The sequence below is a fragment of the Eufriesea mexicana genome, unplaced genomic scaffold (assembly GCF_001483705.2).
Source record: "Eufriesea mexicana isolate 0111107269 unplaced genomic scaffold, ASM148370v2 scaffold577, whole genome shotgun sequence".
NCBI lineage: Eukaryota > Metazoa > Arthropoda > Insecta > Hymenoptera > Apidae > Eufriesea > Eufriesea mexicana.
The window spans coordinates 251,127-265,281 of record NW_016908721.1 but is presented as its reverse complement, the minus strand read 5'-3'; the positions used below and the strand labels follow the sequence as shown (position 1 = coordinate 265,281).

Genomic DNA, 14,155 nt, shown 5'->3' with positions numbered 1-14,155 from the left:
TTGGGATTTGAAAGGGACGTGTATAATTTTGAGGTGCATTTTCACGAGTCTAGTTTTGTACTAGTTCATGGTTAAGTCTACAACCGTCGGGTTAGTCGAAATGACTGGGTCTGGACTTTTTGTACTTGCTGTTAGTGAAAGTGTGCAGCTGCTTTGGCAGATTTAATGTTGTTCTGTTCAGGCAGAATGCTGGTTATGTAGACCTGTCTTATTTATTTGCAGCATGTTAGATGCTGATTATGGATTGCTTGATTTGATATCAGGGTTGTAGAAGAATTCATTTTTAAATATTGGAAATGTAGTATATAGAAGATACCCACAAGCATGACACGGCTATCTTTGATGATCTTGAGGTCTGTTTCCATCTCACGTTGATATTGCTTATTACTCTGTTTTCTTTGTCATTTGATTCAGTATTATCCAATTTATTTCAGGCTCTTGACCAGTAATTATTTTATAATTACTATATTATTATAATTATAAAATAATTAGTAAATAATAAAATTCGTGTGCTCAATCTTCGTTATTGCGTCAGGAAAGGTGATTCTATTACACTATGACTAATTAGATCAGCAGTCTTTCTCTACGTAGTACTTGGTTCTAGCTATAGATGGCAGCTTGTCAATCCCTAGTACAAAGATAGGTTGCACTTGAAGCTATTAACTTTCTATGACATCGCATGATCTGTAAGTTAGGTATTCGTTTATCTACACTGCTGAATCATACTTCGTTTGCTCATCTCTGGGCTATGATATTTTATTGACACATCATAGCACTGATAGCTAGCGTGATTAGATTTCAGATTCACCAGACCTTCTTCGTTTGACTCCTTATAAAACCACGTGATCTAAAAGTTAGATACTCATTTTATCCCGGTAACACTGCAGTGTTACCAAGTTGTCAGTGACAATTATTGGTTTCTATAACAATTCTTGTTAGACCAGAACTTTGAACATACTGTCATTAAAGTCCATCGACCATTCTAGATCGGTTGATATCGGTTGATATCTTCGGAATAAAACTTCGCAAACTAATCTCACGCTCCACGTTCCGATATACTGTATCTACTACCTTTACCAAGAACATCGTGCCACCACTGCTCTATTACCATTTTAAAACTCGCACAGAGTTGCAGTCTTGATTTCCTCCTTTTCAAAGCAGGAAATTCTTTTCCCTAAAAACTTGACACAATGTTCGATTAGTATATACCTGTAACTGAGTTTCGTTGGACTATCACATCCTCTATTAGACACGAGCAAATTTGAAAGTTCTTGCTTTAAAATCTTGGATACCTAAGCAGAACGTTCTATACGTATTGGGATTATAGGTTCTAATAGTAAAATAACTACGATATAGTTTAGATGATATAAATTCTTAGAACGAATGTTTCCATAAATATTCGATAAGAATCATCTAAACTATTTATTCATATCATATCTCTCAGATTAATTTTTGTCTTCAACTAAACCTATCTTTTCAACAATACGTGTGTGAATTTCATACCCCATAACTTGCATCAGTAATTACTCGTTCATGGATCCAATATATGGATCTAAAATGTAAAAGCAGGTCGTAATTTCGGATCACAATCACATTTTATCTTCCCTAAGAAAATTCTGTGCATCTAGACCACGATAAGGTTTGCACTCGAGAGGCGCCTTTCAGTCGCCATTTGCTAAAATTTCGAAGATCGATATTAATTAACCTAAACATGCACTAAAAAGACGTGTCACGCACGTCGTAATGCTTTTATTGTGGAATTGCCAACGACGTGGTATACACGTCGTCGGGCAATTGTCACAGAAGCACTGGGCTCTTCTGGCACATGCATCTGTGAATTCCTTGCTAGCAAATGGTTAATATGTCAAACTTATGATGTGTTAGGTATCGAAATCAAATAATTTCACGTGCCAATTATTATATCATTTCTTATTCCCTGCTCAAAAAGATATCGTCAATTTTATAGCAGAAAATGTTCGAATGCCTACTCTTCTTTAGTCAAAAGATCGTCGACTGCAAATGGTTAATACCAGGAGCAGCCTTTCATACTTTTCGACTCGTTTTTGATCAGAAAGAGTAAAATAGAAATAAAATACGTGTGTTCATGTGCAACTTGTTATGTTCGATTCGCACGTGTATTCGTCTACATGTACACAGCTTTTATCGGGACTGCAATTTTCTGGTTAAATAAATTCCCTCGTAACGCAGCCAGCCAGTATTCTTTTTGCTCTTGGCTGTGTCTGGGAGAACAGTGAAATTTCAGCTCGTTGCCACCTTTCCTCGAGTCGGCTCGAGTGGTAGGCGAAAATCGAACATCGTCGCGATGTCGGTTAGGGTTACGTCACCGATATCTTCGGAGATCGAGATCGCCATGTTGCCCGCACGTCTAGAACAATCGTTCGCGAAACGTTATTCGGTCGATGCGTTCTGCGCGATGACTATGCCGCTTCTGGACAGAGGCTGAAGTCATACAGGAAATGAATATATCAACGATTACAAAATCATCGCGAGCACTTGCGGCCGCGTTCTCAGAGCCGAGAAACGCCGATGGAGTTCGCGCTGTTATGTTAGATTATGTTAGGTTAGGTTCAGCTCTGGGACGCGATTGAGAGTCCTGAGAGGTATCCATTAATGCGATGGACTTTGATGGAAAGCGCCTTGTTGTCTTGGGATACAGGGATGAGGATAATAGCGAAAATAGAAGACCCTATTTTCATGATCCTCTGTATTGTCGGACAAGTAGCAAAACTAAAAATATCACTCAATGAAAATCCATACTGAGCAAATTAATCTCAAAGAAAGGAAACAAAGAAATCCAATAAACAGAGAAACAACCAAGTGGAAAAATGAACAAACTCCAAATAAGAATAAAATTCCAAGAGAATATAGTTAAAAAATATTGCTAATGTAATATAATAAATATAAATAATTATGTAGCATATATTCATTATAGTATAAATATAGGGTGTCCCAGAAATATGTAAACACACTTTACATGATTATAAAAACAGTATATATTTAAATTGATTACAGATTATGTTGGTAGCACTTTAAAATATATTTACGTTTTTCAAAATCTAGTTTAAAATCAGCCATTATGGATTTTTTAGAAAAGAAAAAATTAAATAGAAAGAAGACGGTATTAAAGTGTGCATACGTTTTTCTGCGACACTCTGTATAATAAATATAATATAATTATGTAGTATATACTTATCATAGTAAAAATATAATAAATATAGTAAAATATAAAAAATATAGTTAAAAAGACGTGGACATATGAAGTAAACAAAGATCGAATCCTACAATGGAGTAATAAAGTTAGCATACAAAAAGAAAATAAAGAAATTTCGAAAATCATTGCAACAAAGAAGAACATAACCAAGAAGAAAAGCAAGCAAGCAAATGGAAAAATGATCAGATCCGATGTATTTCGATCACTTTCGAACGATCCTGAAATGAATGAACTCCACGTTGCAATTTCACTTTCTTACGACTCTGCTTGCGCAAGCCTCAAGGTTTCCCACATTACGAAAGCCGATAGATACAACGAGCGAGCAGCCGAGTGCTGGTCGTCATCTCGCATGCCTTTTCGTACTCGTCTAAACGCAGTATTATCTTTTGCATCGTGAAAGCGTTTCCTATCAGCCATCCTCGAAGCTGCTACAAAACTATTTCACACAGCCAAGCCTCGACAGCGACACGTATTAGTCCATTTGACTGTCTTTCATCGGAGGACATCATGCATCTAGCAAGCCTCCTCTAAAAAGAATTACTGACAATTATATAGGCTCAGAATCTCATACAAAAGTATCCAATAAAATTTTTAAACAAATTTCACGCGAATAAAACAGTCAATTCTAAAACTACACCACTCTTTGAAACAATTCCTTTTCCAAACATGAGTTAATCTCTTAGAATTAGAACAGAAATTAGCACCTTTTTGCTAAAATAAGTAATGGCTGACTAAAATGGCTAATTAAAATGGCCGACTAAAATGGCTGACTAAAATGGCCGACTAAAATGGCCAACTAAAATGGCTGACTTATGAGGAAGACTTAAAAAAGAATTACTGGCAATTACATAAACTTAGAATCTCATACAAAAGCCTCCAATAAAATTTTAAAACAAATTTCACGCGAATAAAATAGTCAATTCCAAAACTATATCACTCTTTCAAACAATTCCTTTTCCAAATATCAATTAATCCCCTTAGAACAGAAATTAGCACCTTTTTGCTAAAATAAGTAATAGCTGACTAAAATGGCTGACTTATGAGGAAGACTTAAAAAAGAATTACTAGCAATTACAGAGACTCAGAATTTCATACAAAAGTCTCCAACAAAATTTTAAAGCAAATTTCATGCAAATAAAACAGTCAATTCCAAAACTATATCACTCTTTCAAACAATTCCTTTTCCAAATATGAGTTAATCCCCTTAGAACAGAAATTAGCACCCTTTTGCTAAAATAAAATGGCTGACTTATGAGGAAGAGAACAGATAGTCTCATTGTATTAACTTATTAAACCTACCAAAGCCTAACCCTACCTAAATGACTGTTTTTAAATTTTCCATTAAAAATTCTGCATTCACAATTATCACTTTGATCACCTAACCTTCAAATTTCTCTCTAAATCACTGATCTCCAATCGGTGAAGGCGTTTTCTTATCTTGAACTGTCAATTTTTAGCATTTAGCCTAATCTATTAACGATAGTTAAGTTTAAATCGCGATTCGCTGTATACTACATGCAAGAAAATCGGTGGACTGGTCACTATTCGATAAAAGTTGAGAGTCACTGCTCTAAAGGCTCCTCCTTTATCGTGCATCACTGGTGCCCGGATTTTGTTAAAATTGTGCTATTGAAACGGCGAATCTCGAGTGTTCGAGGACGTTCTGTCATTTTCCATGACCGTCGATAGCAACGTGGGAACTAGCCGCGATAATCAGACCGTTTCGATTCGCTAGAGGAGAGCCGAAGTGTCGACGGACGCCGTCGAGGACCGTTGGCGCGACGAGCGTGTGGATCGGTGTGCAACGATCATCGAGAACATTCGAACGACGCCGTGTTACGTCCACGGGGCACGTGAGGTATGCAAACAACGACAAGAATTACCGGGAACAGTCGGGCCCGGTAGAGGCCATTGCCAAAAGTGAAATCGATGACTCCTCGAGCAGGATAAATATTGGCCCCGTGGATGGAGCGCCATTAAGGAGGTCACTTTCCATCTCCGGGCGACTCGTTGCACGCTTCACGGCGATGTATGTCGCGAATTTCAAAAGTTCTCATCCCTCGACGAAATATGGAGACACTGGGAGACTCGGATTGGAGACGCTGACGCTTGCCAAGAAATAGCAGTCTCTAAGAGGGCTGTATCGTTTGCCAGAGTTCCTTTTCGAGTTACCAGAGAATTATCTGTGGGAAGTAGTGGTTAATCATTTGCCTATTGGAGGTGTACTTTTCAGTTAAAACAGGATTGCAGTTGCTTTTGGTGGAACTCCTGGCTTTATCAAACTCGTGGATAGAGAAAGGATAGGATTACTATGTGAGAATGAGCTGTGAGAAGAATGGCTATTGATACGATCACTTGTACTTTAAATGTTTCCAATTGGCAGTATTATTCAGTTATAACATGGTCTGTGTAACCTTTTAGGTTAGACTTTTGACTCCACCAAACTTGTCAATAGACAAAGGGTTGGGTTATCACGTGAGAAGAGTTGACGAGTGTTAGCTGTGAGAGGAATGAGCTGGTGATACCAATATTTCATATTGGAGATGCATTCTTTGCTTATAATAGGACCTGTCTGAGTCTTTTAGGTTAGATGAGTAACTCCAACAAACTTGCCAACAGATGAGGGATCGTTACTTGAGAATAATCGACGAAAATAATCCATGAGAGTTACTTATATCTTCAGATCTAACGGAATCTGTGAAACCATAATGGGTTAAATTCTGTCCACCTAATTCAACGAATGGGATTCCATTTTAAACACCAATTTCAGACTTTTCGTGTTTACAATCGCTAAAAACGTACGGCTGACTTTGACAGAAATTTCATTAAACCGGAAATTATATTTAGGTATACACTATGGATCGATTATAGTTATAGTACAGGGTCCAAGCAACCCTAACTTCACCAGATTCGTCAGTAGAGTTAGTACAGGATTACTCGAGGATGCGAGCTCGTTAAGCCGCGTGAAAATAGTCTGGAAACGGATAGGAAAGGAGAGAATTATATGTTCATACGTCGAAGAAGGCGTGAGTCGTTATCGACGTCGCATCGAGGCATCCGAGTGAAACACGACGATGATGACGACGACTCGGAGGTAGGGACAATAGAAAATCAGCGACAGCCGGTGCCAAGGACGGGCAGTTCTCCGCCGGTTTCGTAACTCGTGAAAGTCTGCACAAGGGACACTGACCTCACCCTACCTCCTTCTCTTCCTCCTCCAACACCTTCGTCCCTCCACCTCAGCCGCGATCGCCTTCAGCAACGAGAACGCGTGTCCCACGGATCCGTGGCGTTCGACCGTGTGCACGAAACTTTAAGGGTTTATCCCAGCTCTCCCCGGTGTCACACATGCGAACCGGAGACCTCTCTCCACCGACTATTCCAGAAATACTGGAAGGTCAGTGAAAGGTCAACGAAAGACCGGATAGAATTTACGTAGGAAGCACGACCCCGCGACACTTCCATTCAGCGGGTCGAAAACAACGAAGCGCCACCGTGGTGAATCGCGGAACCTCGGTGCTTCTCAGCGCCATCACAGCGTCTAGGCGACTGACAGTGTCCTATCTGAAGGGTTTTAATGCTAGATTTACGGAACCTGTCAATTTGACGGAAGGGTTCCTCCAATTATACGATGGTAACAGATTTAGTTAACTTATATTAAGACTGTTAATATAATATATAATTGTTTTTAAATTAAACTAATCGTTAAAAAAAGGTACATGGTTTCCTTTACCTAACAATTTGACAGGTGTCCTTAGAAATAGCTATACAGATAGCGTCCGTAAACCTAGTGTTAAGAATGGAGCAGGGTAGACAGGTTGATACACTCGAGATACTAGTATCTTCTGTAGAGACAAGGCTAAACGAGGAATTAAATTAAAAAATGGTATAATTGTGGTGTTTGGAGTACGATAATTTAAGATAATTCTAAAAAGTTGTAATTATACGTATAAATTTATATTTCCTGGCCCCTTCATTCTTTAATTTTACCTATATAACAGTGCACAGTTTAGGTTTGTTTGCATAATTAATTGACAGGTTACATAAGAGTGGCTTTTTGGAAAATGTAAATGTAATCCTACCAAAATTTTATCATAAATGTTGAGATATGTTTAATAAAATAAATATTGATGTGAAAATATTTATAAAAATAGTATGCAAATAGATATCTGTTCTATTTGTTCTCATAGGACCTGCACTCTATCAGAGCTAGTATCTTGGAGCAGATGAATTTAACGAATGGAAATTACTTGAGAGACAAATTTTCTGTGTTCAAGGTGGTACACTTAAGGCAGAGGCTAGACAACACAGTGAGCAGTTCGAGGGATCGAGCTTTCCCTTTCGACGCGACCGTCGCCATGATCCAGTCCCTCATAGACTGCGACGAGTTCCAAGATATTGCCACATTAAGGGTACGTTTTCCCAGTAATTCCATTCTCAATGAAAAATTTCATAACCAAAAAAATTCTGTCGACCTACAACTCCTTTTACAGTGACAAATTGCTTAAAATAAAGGAAATGCAATTTAATAATTGCTCTTATAATAAGAAATTCGTTTCAAAAGGAAAAGAATTACAAATAGCCTTATTTCGTCCATCTTTATCGGTAAAAAATAAATAGCACACTGTAGCTTCACTAAGTCTCCGCAGTGGCGCCACCGGAGCGTCAGAGGTTAATCTTCCTAACCTTGGCGCCTTCGCGAATAAAAGTTCAACATCGAATATATTCGCGCCTGTACTTTTCGTTTCACGTTGCAGAACTTGGACGAGCTGCTGGACCATAAATCAAACTTAAGCGACAAGCTGTGTCAGATAGGGGACAGCATAGTGTACAAGTTGGTGCAGTGGACCAAAAGGTTACCGTTTTACCTTGAGCTACCGGTCGAAGTTCACACGACGTTGCTCACCCACAAGTGGCACGAGATCCTGGTGCTGACCACCTCCGCTTACCAAGCGATACATGGTCAGCACAAGTTCTCCAACGTCGGTAGCGACGTGATGGGAACGGATTTTATGCAAGAAGTAATTACCTTTCTTTACCATGGTCGTCTAAGTCGCTGCTCGATTTAGCACAGATCCGCGGATAAGGAACTTTCACTTTAACCGACCGAGATATATAACCGGCAGATTTATTTCGCGCGGTGAACCGATAGCGTGCACCTGCTTCCTTACCGATCGGATCGACTTTTTTACCGACGGAGCGAAGTAGGCTACGGTTTTTGTCTCGGGCAGTGTCGAATAAATAGGATCCTTAATACGCTACTATAAATCTTGGTCGAGGAGATGTATATTTTTCTTTGCCAAAGGCTTTCGTGAAATTCGAGAAGCACTTTCTATGCGCTTCTCTTGAAACGTGAGGAGAATAATACGGTGAATTGTCCGCGAGATGGTCGATTAAAGGAATATATTCGTGCACAGGTTTCGAACAACATGTATACGTTGCAAACGTGCCTAACGAACATGATGGGCCGGCCGATAACCATGGACCAATTACAGCAAGACGTAGGACTCATGGTGGAAAAGATTACGTATGTCACACTGATGTTCAGGAGGGTGAGATTACGGATGGAAGAGTACGTCTGTCTGAAAGTAATCACCATGCTCTCGCAAGGTAAGTATTTTCACCGGGCAACGAGTATTTTACACCAAGTATGCACATCCATCGTACGTGTCTATTTTTTCTACCCCCTCCCCAATCGAGATACTTAAGATATAAAGAAATGCATCCTTTTTGCTAATGCTGCAATTGGCGAAGCAAAATGTAAGTTTCAGTGCTAACATAGCGTACAGCTCGTAATTATTCTAATTAGCACGATGATACGAACAGTCATATATTTACGTTCTTCGTGCCATTTTGTATATTCATAAAAATTCCCAAATATTATATATATTCAACATATCATCTATATATATATATTTCCATAAAACTTTAAATATTTTATATATTTAATCAATTCTAAATATTTTTTTTTTTTTTTTTTTTTTTTTTTAAATTTGAATATTCAATATATTCCCAAAAATTCTGAATATTCTATATATCATCGACAAATTCTAAATATATGGGATATGGAATATTTAGAATTTGTCAATGGTGTATAGACTATTCAAAATTTTTTGGGAATACATAGAATATTTAAAATTAGAAAATAATTTCTGTATATTCAAGATATCTAAAAAAAATTTCTAAATATTCGATATATCTTTAAAGAAATATCATGGAGGAAATAAATTACGAGATATTATATTAAAAATGTCCACGAGTCTCGACTGAAATGCAATTTTTCATGTGCTTCTCTTATTACGGATCAAACATTGGAAAAGCTTAGGAAACGAAAATTAAATTAATTAATTAAATTAAGAAACGAAGATACGGGATAATTACGAGCAATAAACTTAACATAGCTTGAATCGTATGTATCGTTGCGTGCAAGTTGATCAATTAAACGTTAGAGACGAAACACAGCTAGAGCACGCGCGTTCCGAGAGCTATCCGCACCTAATCACGATTCTTCCTCTTCTATCTGCCCTCTCTTAGCACGTGGAGGTACAATGGAATTAGAACATCTACAAGAACGGTACATGAGCTGTCTGCGAAGTTTTGTCGAACACAGCGCGCCCCAACAGCCGAATCGATTTCACGATCTACTCGTCAGGTTGCCCGAAGTAAGTTCGAAAATAGAATCGAAATGATCACCGTATGAACCGTGTACAGTTCAGTTTCTCGCTCGACGCAACGCGGTATAGCTATAGCCCATTCGAAAAAATAGAATAAAATGAAATAAAATAAAATGAAATACGGATTTACGAAACTGTACACAATTTTATATCGATGATAGAGAAAGATTATAGATTACAGAGATTTATAGAAAGATTATAGAGAGATAGAGGAGAATAGTAAAATTTTTTGAAATTATTTTTGCAAACGTGTACTCGCGAGACGATCCGAAGCAGTACGATCTAAGTCGAACCCTGTTTTTCTTCCTGAATTCCAGGTACAATCGGCGGCAGCTCTTCTACTTGAGAGTAAAATGTTCTACGTTCCTTTCCTATTGAACTCAACAATTCAAAGATAGTAAATAAAAAACAAACTGACGATAAACGAAGCTGAATACCTATATACATACTATACTATACCCGTAAACAGAGGTGTATGATCGGGTGTGAGTGGAATCGGGAGAGGATCTGGGACATGTCTCGGCGAGGGTGCGTTATTTTTTGTCTCTGTCTCTTTTCATCCAATCCCTTTCTCTCGCTCCGTTGGCCGTTTTAGCCGTAGGTCCGAGAAAAAAAAAAAAAAAAAAAGAAAAAGAAAAATAAAAATAAATGGAAGAAGAGGATTTGGAAATTGGAGACCGCGAGGGATACGGAGGAGGAGAGAGAATGCTTTAGATAAGAAATGAAAAAAGAAAAAAGAAAAAAAGAAATTAATGAAAGAATATAAAGAGTTCGAGAGAGAGCGAGAGAGCGGGAGAGAAAGAGAGGGAGAGTGAGATAGAGAGAAAGCGCGCCACCTCGAGATGAGAAATCAATCGAGGAGGGAACTGAACTTTTTTATCGAAACTAAAAGACTATAATAATATATTTCTGTACGCAGTACCGCGCAACTACGTCATTGTGTGTTCACGTTGCATAATCCGATCGATAATAAGACTCTCGTTACGTACGCTCACTGTAGGCCACCTACTACCACCTACTACTACTGCTGCTACTACTACTGCTACTATTTACTACTTACTCTCCACCACTATCAAAACTAAATAGCAGACTATACCAAAATGACCGAAAAGATCAATCGACCGATGTTGATGATATGGTGATCATAATAATAACGATGATAACGATGATAATGTCAATGACGATGATGATGATGATGATGATAATGATGATAATGATAATGATGATGATGATTATAATGATGATGATTATAATGATGATAATGATAATGATGATAATGATGGTGATGATGGTGATGATGGTGATGATGATGATGATGATGACGATCGACGACAGATGAACAGCAAACTCACGAAACTCAGAATAATCGAAACAATCCTTAACCTATTGAACGCCGCATCTCTTGAGTATATTTACATGCGAGTATAATTAAGTATATTACGGACAAATGAGCACGAACATCCTTGACAGCAAAATAACTCTAGGCGCCTATAAATACTTGAACCTTCTCGTCGATGTATCCACGTGATTCTAACCTCTAAACTAACCAACCGATCGTTCTCATCACGTACCGCAAACGTAAGTGTGATATTTCAGTTACCATTCTAAAATAAGAGAAGATACACGGAACACACGGCCGTCGAGTGGATTTTTATTAACGGAACGTCGTCTATAACCGGAACGGGACATGTCTGGGATGGATGTACGTACGCAAAAACGACGACGACGACGTTCGCGTGACCGTCGGATTTTACAAGTGGGAAAGTTAAGGTTACGAGCTGCAAACGGTGCGTAAGGCCAGTCTTGCCGGACTGTTCAGTGGCGCCATTCCGCTGTACTAGAAACCAAGATGGCCGACGTTGAAAACATACGGATGGACATCTCGGTTAGGATCAATTTAGGCTACGTACGGACTTATCGATTCGTAAATCGTCCTCGTTGTTATTGTCGTTCTTGTCGTCATTCACCACTCCGAATCATGGTCCAAGCGCGCAACACAGAAGACTATATTATATATACATATATACATATATATATTCACCGTTTTGTTAATTTACATTTTATCGTCATCGACGTGATCTTTACGCGAAAAGTATCGTGCATCATTCACCGGTCGAAGATGTCCTTGTTCGTAACCAATCTTTTACTCGTCTCATCGAACGATCCGATCTGCATCTTCATATACGAGATCACGAGATCGCGCGTTTCTGGAGCTTACTATATGAAGTGCCGCGTACGGGACTATCCGTGATAATTCATTTGACGAAAAAAAGGGGTAAGCTTTCGCGAGATTTTCGACCATGTTCGCTTCGACCACTTGCAAAAATGTTTTGCAAAAATTTTCGTAACGTACGTTCTCGGACCGATGGCTGATTTTTCGACGTAAGTAACATTTTTAAACGTTTTTTATATAATTCTAATATGAATTCGTAGCCTGCCGTATCGGGGTGATATTTTTTCTATCGAAAATCCTGGCTAGGATCGGATCGTTCGAACGTTTCTCGTTACCAGGTGTTCACCATTGATCCGCGACGAAAGATTGTTTTTTATGATTCCTCGTTGAAACGACTGCGATAATTTCATAGTATTATATACAAGAAAGAAAAAAAAAAAACGAAAAAAAGAAGAAAGGAAGGTAAAACGCGTAACCGAACGAAAAATACGAACAGCAAGAGGCTTGGTATTTCTCTGTTACGGGGAAGCTCATATTCGTGACGAAGGAAAATGGAAAACAAAAATTCAGGTAATTCTATTACATTTTTTTTTTTTTTTTTTTTTTTTTTTTTTTTTTTTTTTTTTTTATCTCTTATACAGGCTTTCATCCGATTTACCAAACTGTTCCCAATTTGGCAAATGTAGATGTACATGTGCGTACATTTATGTGTCGCGGACACGTGTGATACTCAGTTTCACCATGACACGGAAATACCAGGCACTCCGGATTGGCTCAATTATTTAAGATAGCGAAATCCATTGTAGGAAATCAAGATAACGATAGGAAAGCAAAACCGGTGGCTGACGCCAGTCGAAATCGTCTTGTTCGTGTCTTGGAAAAGAAAATGTGAAAACGAAAAAAAAGATGAATAATGCTCCTTGTATACGCATGTAATGATTAATCAGCGCACGTTCTATCGCAAACGTGATTGTTTCATCTTGCCTCCATAGAAATTATCGTAAACACGCGCTAATCACCGGTACGCATACGATCACGAGTACGATGAAATCGAATCCCCTCCCCTTTTCTTTTTTTTTCGATCCCGAAGCACCATACCGCGTATCTGGATGCCTTCGGTCGTGTTGCATTTATCCCCACTCTTCAAGCCCCCTCCCTAACCTTCAAGGACTCCCGATTCCCCTACCCCTGTTCGTCGATCTCGCGCATCAGTCTGTCCGTTGGATTCACGAACGTCTTCGAATCGAGACGACAGTTACCAAGCGAATCTCTGCTCAAAACAAGTTTCACCGAGGCTTTCCGCGAGGAACTTTCTCTACTCTCGACAAACCTTGTTGCCTTTTTCACATCAAGACAAAAGTTTCGAGTTTCGCCGGACTCGTGGTCGCGAGCGCACGTACGAAAAAAAAAAAAGAAAAAATCAACACGAGAACTATACACACAGACCTTGGGCCTACTAGCCTAGGGATACTTGTCCATACTATAAGACTTAACTAACGATGGGATACTTCATACGGTAAACAATGTATATTATTTGCGGTTAAGGAACTGGGGGTAACGGTTCCTGTATTCCCCGGACATCATCGTACACTTGTCTCTGTGTTCAATTGGACGGTCGATGAGGTCGCAACCGCGAGAGAGAGAGAGAGAGAGAGAGAGAGAGAGAGAGAGAGAGAGAGAGAGAGAGAGAAAGAGAGTGCGTATGTGTGTGAGAATGAGAAAGTGAAAGAGGGATAGAGAAAACAAGAATAGAAGAACGAAGAAGAAAGAAAAGAACCTCGCTAAATTATGTTAAAATAATTTGCAATCCATTGGCTAACGTGTTTCGTATTATATAGCTACCAACGGGAATAACATTTTTCATTCTTCCGATAAAGCGATCGTCGTGGTTTTCTCTCGTTTACGCGCGAAAATTTGATTTGAAGTTACCGTTCGTATAGTGCAATACGAGAGGGGAAACAACGTGTTAGCATTTAGACCGATACGTTTGTTCCTTTTCGCTCTCTTCCTTCTGTCTCCTACCTTCGTAGACATTTTTTGCGTTCCTCGCTCCCCCTTCCCCTACTCCTGTTCTCC

General features: G+C 38.9%; 1 protein-coding gene across 1 annotated transcript in view; it reads left to right on the top strand.

Annotated features, from left to right (window-relative positions):
- The window catches only part of Hr4 (nuclear hormone receptor 4), a 36,392-nt gene extending 26,088 nt beyond the window's left edge, over positions 1-10,304 (top strand). Inside the window, exons 6-11 of the mRNA XM_017897608.1 lie at positions 7,510-7,644; positions 7,990-8,253; positions 8,650-8,842; positions 8,987-8,992; positions 9,767-9,894; positions 10,224-10,304. Coding sequence (XP_017753097.1) covers positions 7,510-7,644; positions 7,990-8,253; positions 8,650-8,842; positions 8,987-8,992; positions 9,767-9,894; positions 10,224-10,304 — 807 coding nt within the window. The remainder of the gene's footprint in view (positions 1-7,509; positions 7,645-7,989; positions 8,254-8,649; positions 8,843-8,986; positions 8,993-9,766; positions 9,895-10,223) is intronic.
- The last annotated feature ends 3,851 nt before the right edge of the window (positions 10,305-14,155 follow it).